At 38.5% G+C, this 18,796-nt stretch overlaps 1 protein-coding gene across 2 annotated transcripts; it reads right to left on the bottom strand.

Annotated features, from left to right (window-relative positions):
• Positions 1-83: 83 nt before the first annotated feature.
• On the bottom strand, positions 84-18,787 carry NDUFAF7 (NADH:ubiquinone oxidoreductase complex assembly factor 7). Of its 2 annotated transcripts, none has more exons than XM_025172580.2 (10): positions 18,595-18,787; positions 15,903-16,066; positions 12,248-12,328; positions 10,892-11,002; positions 9,515-9,722; positions 8,792-8,850; positions 5,919-6,032; positions 5,124-5,267; positions 2,220-2,393; positions 84-1,827 (listed from the first exon to the last, which is right to left on the bottom strand). In XM_025172580.2, the coding sequence occupies exons 2-10, from the start codon at positions 15,999-16,001 to the stop codon at positions 1,624-1,626; spliced, it is 1,194 nt and encodes a 397-aa protein (XP_025028348.1). In that variant the 5' UTR covers positions 16,002-16,066; positions 18,595-18,787; the 3' UTR covers positions 84-1,623. The 2 variants fall into 2 exon arrangements, with proteins under 2 accessions (XP_025028348.1, XP_007437325.1); XM_007437263.4 differs by having other exon boundaries at positions 18,429-18,787.
• Positions 18,788-18,796: the final 9 nt, after the last annotated feature.

Below are 18,796 nucleotides of genomic sequence, written 5' to 3' on the forward strand. Positions count from 1 at the left end.
TGCAGTGAAAGAAGAGACAACAGCCAATGTTTTTTGTGATATTCTTGGCAATAGTTTGTAGCAAACTTGAACTGCAATCTTTTGAACAGCCTCTGTTTATCCAAGTCATGTTGGATATTTTATTATTATAAGCATGATATAATAGTTGTGGAATTTAGGAAGGATTCCTCAGAAATTAGGACAGGCTGCTCATGTTCAAAGAGCAAGAATGAGCCATTGCTTATACTGTTTTCTGTCCTATGGAAATGAATTACACACCAGAAGCACATTAAGCATTTATTACATCAAATCAGAACACAGAGTTGCTACTTACACATGAAAAGGAGCTGGTACTGTTACTCAATTTGTACTAGCGCTTTTTTTCCTGCAGACAATCTATTTGCTAGTAGGTGTCTGTTCCATATACCAGAGTAGAATTTCCATCACTTAAGCAATGTGGTTGTAAAGTGCGACTGCATCGCTTAGTGAGAGCAATCCCTGCAGTCCCAGTTGCCGCTGTTAACCAAATCCCATGGTTAGGCGAGGCAACTTCCTGCCAGCTTCCCACAACCAAAGTCAGTTGGCAGGAAGTTGCAAGTCCCAGGCTGGCAGGCAGGCAAGTGGCTGCTGCTGGATGGGGGAGAGAGTGAGGGGGTGCGTGAGAGGTGTGGGTTGGGGAAGGTGCATGGGGCATGCAAGAGGGGTGGTGTGGGTTGGGGAAGGTGTGCAGGGTGCATAAGAGGCGTGGGTTGGGGAGGGTGCGTGAGGGTGTGTGCAAGAGGAGTGGTGTGGGTCATGGTGAGAGGTTTGGGGAGGGTATGAGGGTGTGTGCGAGAGGTGTGCAGGTCGGGGAGGGGTGCACAAGGGTGTATGCAAGAGGGTGCACAAGAGGCATGGGTTGGGAGGATGCACGAGATGCACAGCATAGGTGTGAGCTGTGGCATGGGTTGGGGAGGTTGTGTGAGGGTATGCATGAGGCAGGGGTTGGGTGCGCAGAGGTGCAAGTGGCCAGCATGGTGCGAGTGCAGAGGGAATGGGGGAGGGTGCACAGGTGGGGGAAACTTACCCCAGTGACGTGAACTTCCCTGCTGACTTCCCCATTGACTTGTGGGGAAACTAACAGAGAAGGTTGCAAATGGTGATCATGTGATTGCGAGGCACTGCAACTGGCTGTAAGTGCAAACCGGCTGCCAAGCACCCAGATCACGGGGGTGCTGGGATGGCCAGAACTCTGAGGACTGGTTGTAACCACCATTCGTTCAGCGCCATCCTAACTTCGAATGGTTGCTGAACGAATGGTCTAGGTCGAGGACTATCTGTACTGTTATTTGCATCACCATAAGAACTGGCAGTAAAATTACTTATCATACAAACTTGGAAATTCTCAGTGGGGGATAAAAGAGCGAACTTTAATTATGAAACACTTTCACAGTATTGTGCCAACTTGCATTTTTTCCACCTAAAACTCCCCCCCCTTCAGCAGCACTTTTTTGTTTTTAATTTTACCAGATCAATAATTCCCTATGTTGGCTATATGTTACAGGGGTATGATTGAAGTCTTCCATAGTTAATGTAACTTAACTGTCTTCCTGACAGACTATTAGGAGAATCTAGATTACCATAGTACATATTCTGATTTGGGGTTCATTTCCATAAAAGTTCTCCAAAGCCAGCAACAGGTGATGAAAGTGAGTGATCTGGCTTCCTTAAATGATCTGAAGTCTTAAGTCTGTAGTGAGGTAAAAGGGCAAAAAAATAAAAACATTCTCCCATTTTATCCATGAGCATTTGATAACCTTGAAGCAGATGACTTCGAGTGACTGCATCATCAGCATTCTGCAGTAGTACCTACATTAAAAAAAAAAAAAAAGATTACTTTTCCATCCCAAAATTCACTCCTTTCCTTCCCAATCTGTATATACCATGAAGTTTTAGGTATCAGTTCTGTCTGTTGAGCAAAGATGCAAGAGTCAAAAGCAATGATTTAAAAAGCCTTCCTAAACACAAGAACAGATATGGTGGTTAAGATGCTGGATTAGAACCATGGAAACCCAGCTTCAGTCCACCTTCAGCCATGGAAACCCACAGGCTGCCACTCTCAGTCAACTTACCTCACAGGGTTGCTGTTGTGGGGATAAAATGAAAGGGGATCCCTATGTAAGTTGCCTTGAGCTCTTGAAGAAAGTAGGATATAAATCTAATGAATAAATTAATTACAGAATTATTAAAGTAGCCCTTACCTGCAATCTAACATCAATGCCCATATTTTTCAAGAATTCCTTTTGCTTTAAAGGTCCCAAAGTGGCTACTCTTTTCTGTACCATTCTTTGCAAGTAACTGAAATCCACATCAGCAGTGAGGTCTGCTGTTCCTGGTGATAGTAACACATCATGAAGTTTATGACCACGGAATCCCTGAAAATAATAGAAAATAAAATGTAAAACAGACAAGCACACCTGTGTACCCTGTTAGGTTGTGGATGGTCAATTTTATTTGTTTTTGAAAGTGAGAACCCTGATTATTTGCTACCCTATTTATCAGGGAATTAGAATTCTTGCATAGTTTCTTTTTTAAAAGAATGAATTATTTTCCAGACTTTGTTAAACGATTACATATAACAAAGACAAAATTACTCAACTCCTATTTTGGTTCAGTATTCTCTAAAAAGGAAGCCATCTCTGGCCAATTGTGAAGAACTGGAATTTAGCTTGAACTGATGAAACCTGAAATAATGTGAATTACTTCAAATATTTAGGGCCAGGTGGATTGCATCCTAGGATATTAAAGAAACTTGCTGATGGTCTTATGACATTTTAATTAATTATATTTGAAAAGTCCTGGAGAATGATGAAGTAGCAGATAACAGAAGAGATAAACGCCCTTCTTCAAAAAGGGGGAAGAAGAGTATCTATGGAAATACAGACCAGCCAGTCTGCTTTGACCTGGGAAGATATAAAATAAACTGCAAGTGATTGCTAGGTAAGTGCTTAGAAATGCACAATGCTCAGAAGTCACTATGGATTTGGTAGTAACAAATCTTAGCAGACTAATCTTATTTCATTTTCTGACTAGTAACTTCTTATCCTTGCTGTGGATGAAGTATATCTTGATTTCAGCAAAGCATCTGGCTACCCTTGATGTTCTTTAACAGCAGCCTAATATGTCTGTCTTGATGGCATGTCTATAAAATGAATCTATAGCTGGCTCAACAATCATACTCCAAGAAACTAATCAGTGCTTCTTCATAATGAGCGAAGTGTCAGGAAGCCCAAACTAGCAGGTAGCTCTTCAGAGACTTGGATGAATACAGGTACAAACTAAAACTTCACCGGCATACTGGAATAGCAGCCATAAAATACAGCTGACAGTCCCTGAAAGAGCTACAGAATTTATACCCAATCATACTTCAAATCCTGCATGCTCTTATAGAGTGTGAGGTCTTAGACTTGCTTTTTCCACACACTCTGGCCTGTCCATTGGAGACAAATGTTTACATTTTCTCCATTCCTGCTTTCCTTCTAGATAGCTGTCACAGGCTGGACTGGGAAACTTTACAGTCAGAGCCCTGACATCAGGTTTTTAAAATTTATACATACATACATACATACATACATACATACATACATACATACATACATACATTCAATTTATTCTCCGCCCATCTCCCCCCAAGGGGGAACTCTGGGTGGCTCACAAAGTATATATAAACCTAACAGTGACAAATCTACAATTAATGCTATAACTATTATGCTATGTGACCAGCAGGGGCCGCTAGGGGGTCATCTGGGCTTTTTTCCCTCCTCCGTAGATCTTCCTCGCCGCTCGCATCAATCGTCGCTCGTGCCGGCTGCATTTGGAGTTCGGCCAGCACCGGTATTTTGCTCCTCTGTGCAGCACCACCGGTTCCTCCCATCTAAACGGAAGTCCCCATTTATCTACTCGCAGATAGAATAGCTTTCAAACTGCTGGGTGGGCAGGAGCTAGGACAAGGGACAGGAGCTCACCCCATCCCGCGGAGCCGGGCCCGAACCGCTGGAGTGCCGACCATTTCTGACCAGCAAACTCCAGCGTCATTAAGCCCTGTGCCACCGCGTCCCCCTTATTAAATGAGACACCACAAGGTTCAGTCCTGGGCCCGTACTCTCCTTGTACAGGAAGAGGGGAAATAATGCTTATCAAATTTGCAGATGACACAATACTGACTTGGACAACTAGTACTCTAGAAGACAGAAATAACATTCAAAAAGATCTTGATAGGTTAGAAAATGGGCGAAAAATAATAGAATGAAACTTAACAGACAAATGCATACGTATGCACTTAAAAAATAGGAAAAAATGCAGAGGTATAAGAATAGGGAATACCTGGACTGGGAACATTATGTGTGAAAAACATCTTAAAATTGCAACTGATCACAAGCTAAATAGAATCAGCAATGTCCCATAGCTGCCAAAAAAGCAAACAGAAGTATAGTTTCTAAATTATGGGAAATATTAATTCCAGGTATTTTGCGTTGGTCAGACTCCATCTCAGTTCTAGGCACATTGCTTTATGAAAGATTCAAAGAAATTGCAACAGGTACAACAAAAGGCAATGACAATAGGTAGGGAATGGAAGCTAAATCTCACACAGAGAAGTTGAGGGATCTAAGTATGTTTAGATGCATGAAAAGAAACAGAGTGATGAGAAAGCATTCTCCAAGTACCGGAAGAGGCACTGCATAGAAAAAAAGTCAACACATGGTCTCTGTCATCCCAGAACACAAGGCATGGTCTTAATATTCTAGTTGAATATTAGCAAAAACTAGTGATAAGAGCAGTTTGACAGTGGAACCAATTACTGAGGGAATTGGTTAACTGCCTTTTACTGGATGAATTTAAGCAGAGGTTGGACATCCGTCTGTTGTGGATACAGTAGTGTTTTATACTGAGCAGAAAGTTACAGTGGCCCCTTCCAACTCTATGATTTTTATTTTAAAAGGATGTAACTTTTCTTTCAGTATGAATGACTTGTAACAGAGTGCAATAAATATGAATATTTGTAGGTAGGAAAAGAAACTTCTGCCAGTTTGTCCCTCTCCCTCCCTCAGCCAGCCAACTAAAATCCACACATTCAAACTACAATGAAGTTATATATATCAGCTTACTCGGAAAGTATCTGTTTTGGTTCCATCGTGACCATAATCTACAATCAATGCTGCTCCTCCATTGTTTTCAACATTAGAAGCAAGCTTCTGGATGATGACACCAGCATCAGGACATACTTCTACATGATCTCTGGATTCTTGGTCCTAATACAGAATTTAAGTTGAACTGTAGGTGTTGAAGTGCTCCACAATATCATGTTGCAATATACAACTTGTACAAAGGACAGTCTATAATGCAAACTTTGATTTTTGAATAATTACTCCCTGCAAAGCACCACATTTATAATGGAATATGAGTGTTTCGACAGAACTTCAATTTCTAGAAAGCTTTAGAAGAAATTATAGCAATAAATCACATAAACACTGTCTTAGTAAAAGATACCTGGAAATCTTAAAAAGAAGTAAACTCTTATGCATATGTTGACTAAACTATAACAAATATGCGACATCAGTTTTAATGTAACTGTATCAAATATTTTGATTAAATCAAGAAAGTGACAAGCTTAATGTTTTGCTGTTGAAGCGAATGGACCATTATTGCCTTTCTAAAAACAAACAAACAAAAAAAGGAATATTGCGTATCCAGTTCTGTTTGATGTAGCTTTTCCATACAATGTTATGACGAGAGATGCATAAAATAAAAGCTTAAAAGAATTAACAACAGTTATGACTTCAGTTAAATACATTTTAAAGAATGATGGTCTTGAACCATCATACAATTGCAATATGATTTTGAAAGAAAAACCCACCAGATTATATAGCCTAGAAATACAATTAAAATCACCAGAAATTTACATGCATGAAGGCTTTTGAGGCAGGAGTGGCAGATGGTGCAAGGACAAATCGCAGCTTATCAGAAGCTTCTGGATCAATATCAACCAACAACTCGCGCCATCCATTTTCTGTTTTCTGTTAATTGAAAAGGCAAAATAGATTACTATGGATTTATTGAATAAGTATAATTATCACTTCTGATTAAACTTGTTTAAAACATGAATCTTGGACTAAAAAAAAAACTAATAATTTTGCTCTTAAGTGAAACTTCTTAAAGACTAACATTGGAAGTTTTTCAACTTGTACCATGAAGCGTATCTCCAGCTCAGTATTTAGATTAACAATAAAACTTCATATACCAATTTAAGTTTATTATATAATTAGATGTATTTTTTAAAAAAAATGTGTCTGTGTGCACAGCTAAAAGCAGCATCTCTGAAGTGGGTTGTAGACCTTGAAAACTTAAAACTATAATAAATGTGTTGGTTTTTATAATACAATTTTTTTGAGGGGGTTCTATTAGGCAAGTCTTCATTCTCAAGCTTTTGTCTGAAAACTAGTCTCAAAGAACAGTTGATCTCAGAAGTTCCAGAATTAGGTTTTATGGTAGTCTTCAGCAACACCCTGCTCCTGATATGGACATGTGAATGGTCATGCAATGTTTCCCCTCCCCTTTCCCTTCCAAATCAAGTAAAAAAATCTGTTTTCTTTGCAGCTTTAGGTAATCTCTTCTATCTCTACTGGAGTAACGAAAAGAAAAAATTCTGTATGCGAACTGCTGGAAGTAATACACGCTACAGTGTGCTGTTTAGATTACTCAGTGGGTGTTGTGAAGATCCAGCTTCCATTCACAAGCTTGCAGCCTCCTTGCCAGCTTTCCTGCCAGATAAACTCAGTCCACATTCACTCATCAGTGACCTGGAATTTTTATCTGCACAAGGGGCAGCTGCATGCTTGGGTCACTTACAAAGCCAGATTACCCAAACTGTGCCCTTTTAAAAGAAAGGCAGAATTGTGTACTGAGATCAGGTAAAAGAAAGAAAGAACACTGCACTCCTAAGCCTCTGATATAAAGTTGTAATCTATAAGAATCTGGAATATTGAAGGAAACAGGAAATGTTTACTACAACGATCTGTTTGTCTTTAAAGTATAGATAAGGTTAGTTAGAAATATTGTGTACTTTTTATTCTGGATGTGTGCTGCTATTTAAAACTTTAATATCTGTAGTATCCCTTGTTTCATTCATATACATATACACATAATTTTTATTAAAGATTTTTTAAAAGGAAGTTACAAACTAATACAAACTGGTATAAAGTAGGAAAAGAAAAAGAAAGAAATCAAAGAGAAAGCCAAAAGTGCAAGAAAGGAAAAAAAAAGTAAAATAAAAATAGAAAAGAAAGAGAAAAGATAAGTAGCTTCCAATCTTCTTTACAGCAGTTGTAACTACAATTATAAATTTACCTCTTACTCTATGGTTACAACATAACTCTCTTCCTTCTATAATCTATCCTATTTAATCATCAAAACCATAAATCACACATTCATTTTTTTCTCTTTCATGCAAAAACATATAAGGGTGTAGTATCCACTGTTTCTACACAAAGTCAGTCACTGCATGTCTACAGAACTTGGAATCTCTTAATGTCAGAGTTGCCTCTAAATAGGAACAAACTACCATCATCTTACGGTGTATTTTTCTATAGATTTTTTTCAGTTGTTATCTGAGATTTGAACAGCTTGAGGAAAATGATCTCCTTCACCAAGTCAATGACTGCATATAAGTGATGGGGTATCATTATGCCACCTGCACTGGAGAATACTCCTTCATTTGAGATACAGTAGAGGCAAAAAAGTGTACAGCTGTTACCATGCCTGACTTAAAGTAGAAGGAAGTCTGTTGCTTTTCCTTTTTTTTGGATCATTCATATTGTGCAGAACTCTGTTTTGCTCTACTAGTTGAGACAACATGGTACCTTTCTGCCCCATATCAATGCACGAAGCACACTGCCCCACGTCAGTATGACCTTCCTGATAGTGTTGTGGAGCAAAGCATCTCCTTGTACACCCCATCACCTTCTTTCCAGATGTGGCCTAGTTTCTTTTCCTCTATTTATGGAATGAGGATATCTCTTTAGCTAGCACATGATTCCAGTGTGAAGTTAGACTGCCAAGGTTCTGTTGTCCTTGGAATCAAGCTTCTCCTGGAGCTCACACCTGTGAGAGAGGGATCATTCTAAAAGACATCTCTTTCTGTATGAAGTTGATCAAATCCTGGGCTGAATACAGAAAACACAGTAAATTTGCTTTGAATGTCAAGTAAGGTACTTCTAAATTTATAAGATAAGCTAGTACTAATACTAAGAAAAGAGGGCAACATCAGCTGCTGTCACAGGAAAATGATGTAGTAATTATTTTTGTCTTTCCTTCTCATGCATTTGTGATTGTGGACAGGGCTTTTCAAATACACGTGCTGTGGTTCTGTGGAATCTGCTACGTAATTCACAAAGCGTGATAATTACACTATTCTTTTATGGTCTTGTAACTTATGTAATAAGTATACTTATAAGATTATAGTGTTACTTGGAACATGTGCCAATACTATATTTGTAAGTTTACATATTTTACATTATATTACAGACTCCAATTTCTTATATGCAATTATATAATGGAAAAGAAAAGTTCTCAGTAAAGATGTGACTTTTTTTCCTATTTGCAAATAGTGTTACATTCACCCATTCCTCATGGAATTTATTGTAATAGCTTTCTTAAGGTAAAAATTATCCCATAACTGTATTAATGCAATCAATATTTCTACCAACCGCTCCCAGCAAATATTATAAAAACACTGAACAATTTTTAATCCAAATCTAATGGTAGTATGTGATCATACCTGAAATTTATGAATAGGCAGAGCATCAAGGAATTCATGTGCTAAATAAAAATTGTTGCCTGGGGGGGGGGGAATAAAGTATCAGTCAAAAACAACAATGTCTCCATTTTTATAATAACTGCATGAGTAGCTAAAATCTGTTTTATGAATGATTCATTTGAGCTAGATCATGGGTCAAAATTTACAATTTTAGTGTACTCAATTATATTTAATTATCTGTTGCAGGAGGAACTGCTTTTGTTATATTACCTTACCAAGAAAACTGCATGGACAGATGAGAAACAATGACTTGATTCCTGGACAGAATCTACAGTATCTATCTAGGTGGTCGCTAAGAGTCAATACCAACTTGAAACCTTAATAAATCAAGGTTACTGGGTGAATTTGGTTATATACATCAGTAAAATAGGTTTGATTGAAATGCAAATATATACAAATGCAAGGGGATGCTACAGGCTTAACATTTCCTGAAATACTTTTTAAATACAAAATGAAGATCTACTGTAAAACTATGTTTACAGACATAAACAATGGACTCTTCCAAGGGCTTAACTGGATATTTTGAATGCAATGTTTTCATGTTCATTAAGGCAAAACCATAGCTACATGTGTCTTAACTCTAGATTATCTCCCTTCATTGCAAAATTTATATTAATTCTAACAAAATAGCTAATAATTATTGACTAATATATTTAAAAAAGCAATAAATGAACAAGTTCTTACCTCCTGGCACTTCGTTCAAGTTTCTGTACCAGAAAATTGGTATTCCAGTCTTACTAATTCCATGCATATAAGCACTGGAGTTCTCTGGCAACTCCGTTTCTTCTTTTGTCAGTACTGATGCCTGTATCTCACTTAATTTTGGACTGACTTCCACCAAATGAATCGAAATTTCACAGTTAGCAAGTATGGAGCTCAGCTGAGTCAAAACCTGCGAGCACAGGGAATACTGTTAGAGCTTCTCTCTCTCTCTCTCTCTCTCCACCCACCCTAAATTGGACTTGGAAATAAGAAGAATCCAACAATATTTATCAGTTAGTGGAATACTTCCCTTCCTTTTCAAATTCATTAGCTACCCTTTCAAATAAGGGCCTATTTCCCTGAGCCTAACAATTTCACCCTCAATCTTGGAAGATATTTATTATTTATTATTTGTAGGATTATGGTTTTACTGTATTTTAATCAATATTTATTCTTTTACTGTAAATCGCCCAGAGTCACTTCTAGGGAGATGGGCGATGACAAACGTGAAATATAAATAAATAATAAATAAATAAATAAATCACTTAAGAAAAATGACACACTAGGTACTTTAGAAGCAAAAATGTAAACCACAACAGAGCAGAAATATATACTGTTTTGCAAGCTAAGAAGCAAAAAATGGAATTTAGAATGAAACATCTAAGAATCTGTAAACACACAATTATACTATTTTATATTAAATCAGGGTGCACACTCTGAGCATCCAAAGCTACACAGATTATCTAAAGCCTTGGATACGGTCTTAAGAGCTCTGTCAAAAATTACCAGCAAATTGTAACCTTTAATATGGCAAAAGGGGAAAATGCTTAAAATCAGTGGGGAATAATTTGGAGTTGGGTGGCACCAAATCAAATCATCTAATTACCTGGTTTTAATTAATTTTTTGTCCTTTTCTTCCTTATTTCTTTCTTCAAGCTTTGCATATTCTTGGAAATGTAGCACAACATGCTAAATACCACATTAGCTTCAGTGCCCCCCACTCCACCCCAGCCATATACCACTGAGATAAACCTCTCAGGTAGCATACAACAGTCAGTGGCATTTCTACAATCTGATTCTTATTTTGCATTAAAAAATAAATTAAAAACAAGTCATTAATGTATAGCTAGGTACAGGATTGACACTTAAACAGTTGAACAAATGCACAAAATAAATGCATACAAGTTTGTGGGTGCATGAAAGTATGTTTATATTTTTGTGCAAGCTTAAAAAATTCCAAACTGATGTAGAACTGGAAGGACTGAACTTCTATTTGAAAAATTATGTCACAAAAAGTCAAATGAGCAGACTTGTTCATCATTACCCTATACAGTACATAAAAAGGCTGTTTTTACTTACCCTTAAAATATCATTTATAAGACTACCTCTACCTGGGCCCAGTTCCACCAGCTGAAATTTTGGAGATTTTCCTGTAGCCATCCATTCACTAACAAACCAAATACCTATTAACTGAAGAAAAGAAAAATTAAGTTTTTTTAAAAAATACTAAAACTGAATTTATTTATAAATTGTGTGTTGTATATGTGTATTTATGTATGTATGTATAATATATATATTTTAAAAAACACAGGGGAAGTAACCACCCCCCCCCATATTTCTACATAATAAAGTTATTTAAATAACATTGAGATTAATGGGAGTTAAGCAGCTTATGACTGTAATTTTGCAGCCCCTTGAACCACCTAAGGAAACAGGCTAGATCACCAATTCTAATACTGGAAATAATGTTCAATTGGTGAAGGAAATTTGTTTCTAGCTCCCTGATTATCTGTGTTGCCCATCTGTGTCCCTGTTCCAAGTTCTAGAATATCTCTTTAGTGTGGCTGAACCCTAGAACTGACACAGTGGAGTATGACCAAAGCAGAATATGGTGGAACTGTTATTTCTTGTGATTTGGAAACTACTTCTATCAGCATAGCTTAAAACTGCATTTGCCTTTACTTTGCTTTAGAAGAAATTTCACTGAACTTAGTGACACTGAGAACATATCTTGGGAATATGCAGATTATACTTTTCACATACTGTCTAACAATCATATTAAACTTTCTTGAGTAGAACTTGAACAGCACACTTTTATCACCAAAGTGAAATTTAGATCTCAGCAAAAGTATCAGATGAAGTAGTTACTTTATATTAGTGCATTAAGCTTTTTTTGTTCATATACACTCAGAGTGGTCCACAACAGAACAGCAATATGACAGGAATACAGAAAATTACATTACCAAGTCATGTCAAAATATTTAAATAGAAAATCAAACAATAGATTTTCTCAATCACACTAAAAATACAACAAATTCCAAATTATGAGATATCAGTTACAGAACACAATGTTCTCAAAAACTGGTAAACTACTGAAGCCCAGAATCAAATATGATAAAAAAATTCTAGTATATTCAGACATTACTAAATATAATTTATAATCTATAATTGGCAGCCAGTTCTTCAAAGTGCTAACTGCAGGAACTAGCCAGAATTCTTATAAATGACAAGGTAAGAAGCACTAGGTATAAGTGTTAACAGATATAGCACCAAGAAAAAGCAGTTTTGTTTGTTAAATTGGACAAATCTTCTGAAATTGATTTTGTTCCTTTACTGCTTCCTATTAAGCTTCATTTTATCATTGTATCATTTTATCTTAAATGCTTATAACTTATATAATCATGCACATGAAAAAATAACTATTTTTAAAGCTACCTCTCCAAAAATTTGACTTATTTCAGGTGAAGTAACAAAATCTCCCTTTTCTCCAAACATATCTTGATGCATATAGTATCCCTGTGGAAAAAGAATAAATTAAACATTATTTAATATTTGCAACTCTTTCACTCAAGTTCTTAATCCTTGATTATATTCCTCTGCTAGTCTGCTTTAATTCAGAAATTTTGTAACAACTCTCTAAGGAGATAAAGAAAACATGAAGGGCTCCTCACTTTACAATATAATTTATCAAGCAAAAATAGGAAGATGAAATGATATAATAGCAGATTTTCTGCAATGTAAAAATGAGATTGAGAAATGAAAAAAAAAAGCTGGAAAACATTCATAGTGTAAAATGAGAAAGGGCTATTTATTTTGGTAGAAGAGAAGGGACAAGCAGGGATCCTTTGGGAGTCAGGATACTGTGGACATGATATCCAGAAAGACAGTAGGATCTTACTACTATAGTAACTGTATATAAGAGACTGAAGTTATATTATTGTTAGATTAATATGTATATTCCAATGGATATACTCTTTCTCTCTCACCATCATCATGGTAAAAACCATCCATCCCATTTTATTTGGGCAAAGCAATTTTATTTCACCTTTTCTTGAACTTAGGGTGAGAGAAAGCAACCTGGCATCTGTGATAGTTAAACTAACAGGCAAGTGCAATGTGAAAAGGAAACAACTATCTGGAAATGGAAGAATGAGGTGTGCAGCTGAGGACATGTTAAGGTCATGCAATGATGCACAGAACTGGGAAGCAATTTATCAGGATCAGATTAGATGAGGCACGGAAGACACCAACCAGAGGTAAGGGTGTTAACAGTTAATGCCATGTAGTAAGTCACATTTGACTCAACAACCTAAGAGATCAATGAAAGGCTGAGGTGATGTGGAAAGCTCTGCTGGCAAAGGATAAAAAGAATAAGCTATACAAGTTTCTGTTGGAAGATCCCATAATCTGGACCCTCACATGTGCTATGTAGCTCTCCTCCCTGAATCCAGGTTGAACTCAGCCAGATCTACCGTAGGCAGGAGGTATGTAAGTGGGTATGAGTAAGAGAATATATGGCTGGATTACAAACTTTGAAATCAATAAAGCTTTATTGTTGCTGAATCTCAGTTTGTGTTGCTCACTGCATAACGTTAGGCTATCTCTCTGGAGATGGGCAGCTGCTCTGCTAACACTGGTAAAGCACAAGTTTTTAACTTGACTGTAGGGGAAAGGAAGGATTGTCTCATAGGAGCTAGTAGGAATTAATATTATCCAACATTTGCTAATCAAAGTAGAGAATTTCTGCTTACCACAACATCAGTAACACTTTGACAATGGAAATCATATTTGTGTCTATAAATGCATTTGCTGTAGCATGGTATGCTTAAGGATGAGGTAGCAGAATAGCGTCATCTTTCAAATAAGCCTGATCAACAAGGATAAACAGCCAAACGAGATGTTGCAAAGCAGGCACACACAACGAAAAGCACATAAAGAGATTTGTACATTGAGTGTAACAAGAAAAGTTGGGAGTGAAAGCAACATTTTTTCCATAGCTGAAATTCTGCTTCCAACTTCTGCCCCAGTACAAGCTGCTTTGCAACCTGAACAGAAAACATCTTTCCCTGTGGCAGAAAGACAACTTTGAAAAGAGCAACAATTAATGGAATAGGAAGAAACTTTGGGTGCTTCTCTTGTTACACATGCTGCTCCTAGACTCGGCTTATGGTCACTCACTCACACACTCAGCCTGTTGAGGCACGCAGATCATCAGCCCCCCTTGCTCTCTACCTGGGTTTTCCAGATAGGTGCGGCTGGAGCAGACAGACACACAGCCCTGGTCAACAGCTGGGAAATAATTAGGGATACACACAAATCACTTCCAACCGAACACTGAGGCATAAGAGGTTCTTTGTAATACACGGAGACCTAGTGAATTTAAAGTACAGTGGTACCTCGGGTTACGAACTTAATTCATTCCGTGACTCTGGTCGCAGCCTGAATTGGTCGCAACCCGAAGCAAATTTCCCCATAAGGTTCAATGTAATTACCGTTAATCCATTCTGGCGTGGAGGACAGGGAGGCGGCTATTGCTTGGAGGGAGAGTCCCCCTCCCTACGACTATGTGTCAGGGGTGGAAAATGGCCGCGGACCACGTGTCAGGGGCAGAAAAATGGCTGCGGACCACGGATCAGGGGCGGAAAAATGGCCGCGGACCACGGGCCAGGGGCGGAAAAATGGCCACGGACCACGTGTCAGGGGCGGAAAAATGCCCACGGACCACGTGTCAGGGGCGGAAAAATAGCCGCGGACCACGTGTCAGGGGCGGAAAATGGCCACGGACTGTGTCACGGGAAGGAAAATGGCCGCGTATCCTGTTCATACCCCGAGGCGGAGTTCACAAACCGAAGCAAAATTTTGCGGCTGGAGCTGGTCGTAACTCGAAAAGTTCGTTAACAGAAGCGTTCGTAACCCGAGGTTCCACTGTAACAGCAAAACTTTACTGGTTGCAAGGTACATTTGCTCTTTCTCATCCACACACACACGCACTCATCCACACTTACCCACGTCCTTCCCAACTAGGCTGCCAGGCACTAGCTAGAGGGAGGGAAGCCGCCAAGTCTGGATCCAAAAGTGACTCAGCGGACTCAGAGTGAGCGGGCTTTGGGATCCCTTTTATCCCCAAAAGTCCTTGCTTTGTTGATTCACAAGTCTGGCAGTTGTTGATGGGATTGGGGTTTCCATGTGCTCAGGCCCAACTTTTTTTCTGGTTCAGGTCTTTTGTTTTTTCCCTTAACGACTTGCTTCCTTCTTATCTACCTCCCTGAAGGGATCTCATAGATAAGTTTCCTGGCTTTTGTCCTCTCTGCTTACGTGCCTGCTTCATCTTTAGGTTATGGCAGCTTCAGCCTAGTTTCATAATATCTTCCTTGAACACACCTATGCTGAAAATGGCAGCCTTTCCTACCAAACACTACCTATTTTACCCAGAGAACAAATAAAAATATGTACTAAATTATGAGCTTGAAATGGTTAAAGTATTGTTGTTGTTGTTTAGTCGTTAAGTCATGTCTGACTCTTCGTGACCCCATGAACCATATTGCGCCAGGCCTTCCTGTCCTTCACTGCCTCCCTGAGTTTGCTCAGTTTCATGCTCATTGCTTCAGTGATGCTATCTAACCATCTCATCCTCTGCCGTCCTCTTCTCCTTTTGCCTTCAATCTTTCTCAGCATCAGGGTCTTCTCCAAAGAGATCTCTCTTCGCATTAGGTGACCAAAATATCTGAGCTTGAGCTTCATTATCGATCCTTCCAATGAGCAATCAGGGTTGATTTCCTTTAAGATTGACTGGTTTGACCTCCTAGCAGTCCAGGGGACTCTCAAGAGTCTTCTCCAGCACCACAGTTCAAAGGCATCAATTCTTCGGCGCTCGGCCTTTTTTATGGTCCAGCTCTCACAGCCATACATTACTACTGGAAAAACCATAGCTTTGACTATGCGGATCTTTGTCGGCAAGGTGACGTCTCTGCTTTTTAATATGCTAGGTTAAAGTATTACATTTTTTTAAAGGTTTGATTTGTATAAAAAAATAGAGCTTTAACTCCAAAAAAACTGACTCCTACACATTTAATAGTGTCACCGATCATACCTTCAGTGGATTTGTCAAAACTTCCCGCATATATTCAGCAACTGTAATAGGGCCAGTTGATTTTATTTTCATTATGAGATGTTTCAGTATTGGAGTCATGGGGCTATTGTCTGTTGCTTTATTTTCTGAACTAAAGTGCTGGCATCTCAATACAGTGGAACAACCTGGATTAAAAAAAACAAAACATAACTTCAAGTAATCAGTTTTAATAAATATGTGAAATACTTAGTCATTTTTTTCAAGCTATTCGTTTTTAAGTTATTCAAATGGTATTTGGAGAATTTGAAACTTCACAGGGACTAAGCTAACATTTACTTAATTTTGTGCAACATGCAGGCAACTGATCATGAATGCTCCTTTTAGAATGCTCCTTCTGCTTTTTTATTGTGCATTTTTATTAGCTTCTGGCTTATTTTAATGAATATGTGCTGTTTCTGCTATTGTTTAATATGATAAAATCTTAATATGTTAGAATAACTAACACTGTATCAAAAGCTGGCACCCAAGGCATCTCATCTAAACAAGTTCACATCCTCCTTGTTCTCTTTACTGATTTCAAAATTGCAGATTCTGATGATCTGAATGAGCTTTTTGTAGATGCTTTTTGTTTTCTCCATCACAGGGCTGACTAAATTCCCTAAACTAGCTATTAACTCTTCAGGCTGGTCTACCTCAAAGTTGTTATGAAGATACAACTGTACACCCTGAACTTTCAGGGGAAAGTCAGGATATGCATCTAATAAACTTAAATAAAGTTAAATAACCAGCCACAGGTACCCCATCACATGCTGGTGATACATACAATTTAGTACTAAAATTTTGGGGAACAAGGTTGTTTTCAAGATCTTCCTGAATTGCAAGGATAGACTATTACAAAGGAAAAGGGTTACAATTGAAAAGCACTGCCTTAAGCTTCTCACCAGGGCCATCCCAAACAGGCAGATCCAAGTATCCCTTCCCAGTAGAAGCGTAGCAGAGCAGTAAGTTATACACAAAGGAGGGGGTCCTGGAGATACCTGGGAACATGGGCATCTGCAATGGGATGCAAGTATATAACTGCAGCACTTGTCATTCTGTACATACTATCATACCAGTTTGTTACAGATGCTGTTTCTGGGAGCCAAGCCATGTGGTCTTTATAGGTTAAAATCAGCACCATGCAGTAATGAGCAGCAAGGGAAAGTGGATAGCTTTTAGAAAGGCCTCAACTCCTGTCCAACTCCAACATGGACAGACCACACAGAATTCTAAAAAGCAAGAATGCCTGTTTGTAAGTCTACATTGTAGCCATGACAAAACAGTGAATTTTTCTGGACAGATGTGTGGCATAACTTGTTCCAAACTTAATTTGGGGATAGATGCAGAGCCTTTCAGATCTTGCTGCCCCCATCTAAAATGAAAAGTTTGCAGCTTGTATATTGAAGTTTAAACCGAAGTTGGTGTTGCCTGCATCTCTTACATGTCCTTTTTCTGGTAGCATTACATCTTAAATGTAGCAGGAGCAGCATTATATCCTCTCAACTGTTTACTCAAAGGTCAAGTTGATCATAAGCAATTAAAACTCTATTTAGTAAGAACATGGTAGAAACAGATAATACAGATATAAATTGTTTCTCTTTAAAGGAAACTACTCTATGCTTAATTATAGACAGACTATTCAGCTCCTCACAAAATGTTATTTTCCCCCAATGCTCTGATCATTTTGTTTTCCTTTTCCTTGGTCCACTGTCTCCACTATCTTCTCTGTCTTCTCTCTTTCCAAGTTTTCTTAGCTTTATAGCTGCCTTTCTTATAAGGCAGTGCTCAGATAATTCTCAGCTTGCTTTCTAGCAAAGCAACAAAATACCCTTTCATCACAGTAGCCACAATCCATAATATCCAGTGACAATTAATGTTCCAGACCATTTCCATTTATTTCTGTTTTATAGTGTAGGATCCAAATTATCAGAGTGGAATCGCTAAAAGCCAGGCCTCCAAACTGAGTTCCAATTCCTCTGAATAGCTACACTTGCCTAACATTGAAAAGGCCCATTTCAAATACGATAAGGTTGGCTAAGGGTCCCATTAATACTCCCTAGGTGGTATTTTATTTACACCCGCAGAAAATTAAAAAAGCAATTACATAATCATGAAACTAGTTTCTTCAAATCCATTAAACTATAGTTCCCATCATCGCACAGAAAGACAGGCTTTAATCATACTGACTGCAGAGAGATATTGTCCACATTAAAAAGCAGCAGCTGGGGAAGCCGGCTAGATAGAAGCACCTCCCAGCTATTGTCTTATACTAAAAAAAAAAAAAAAAAAAAAAAAAAAAAGCCGGGTCGGACTTGGCTGGTAGTTTCACCAATTCAAAGGTACTTCAAACTCCTTTAGTTTGAGGAATAGCACCCTGCAAGAGAAGCGGTGCCGGGCAAGCTAGAGAACCCACCATGCACTCATGGAAACTCCAGCGTACTATAATTTAAAGTTGCAAATGGGCACATTTAGTTGGCAGCAAACAGCATCGAGCTCCACAAGACTTACTTCGGGATAAAGCGACATAGACTTGCGCAGTCTGGCGGGCCAAGTGAGCAGGCAAGCCCCAGGCGCTGTTGTTGCTCCTAGGGAAACCGATGGAGCGTTTGCACCGCGCGCCAAAGCGCGCGGTTTGCAAAATAACATACTCTGGAAGCATGAGCCACATGCCTACCCTCTCGCCCTTGTCAGCTTTTCCTCCGCGCGCAAGTCCTGGCAGCTCAGTAAAAAAGGCTCTTCCTTAAATAACCAATGCGATCTACAGTCGAGGTCACAGTTGTTTCACACATATTCTTAGGCAACCAAGGCCATTTCTTCCGATAGATTTCCGAAGCCAGGGAGGTTTAATTATCGTTCGTTAATTCACTCATCTTCCA

This window comes from Python bivittatus, unplaced genomic scaffold, assembly GCF_059951505.1.
Source record: "Python bivittatus isolate LINGU-HERP-01145 unplaced genomic scaffold, Pbiv_v1 ctg000020_np1212, whole genome shotgun sequence".
NCBI classification, from domain to species: Eukaryota; Metazoa; Chordata; class Lepidosauria; order Squamata; family Pythonidae; genus Python; species Python bivittatus.

Bases quoted from the DNA above. Each gene is read 5' to 3' on its own strand.
- NDUFAF7 (XM_007437263.4), bottom strand. From the start codon at position 18,588: ATGTGGCTCATGCTTCCAGAGTATGTTATTTTGCAAACCGCGCGCTTT. The intron at 6,033-8,791 runs GTATGATCACAT...TTCAATTAACAG, and splicing joins TGCCTATTCATAAATTTCAG to AAAACAGAAAATGGATGGCG. The intron at 5,268-5,918 runs GTAAATTTCTGG...ATTCTGTATTAG, and splicing joins CCTCAAAAGCCTTCATGCAT to GACCAAGAATCCAGAGATCA.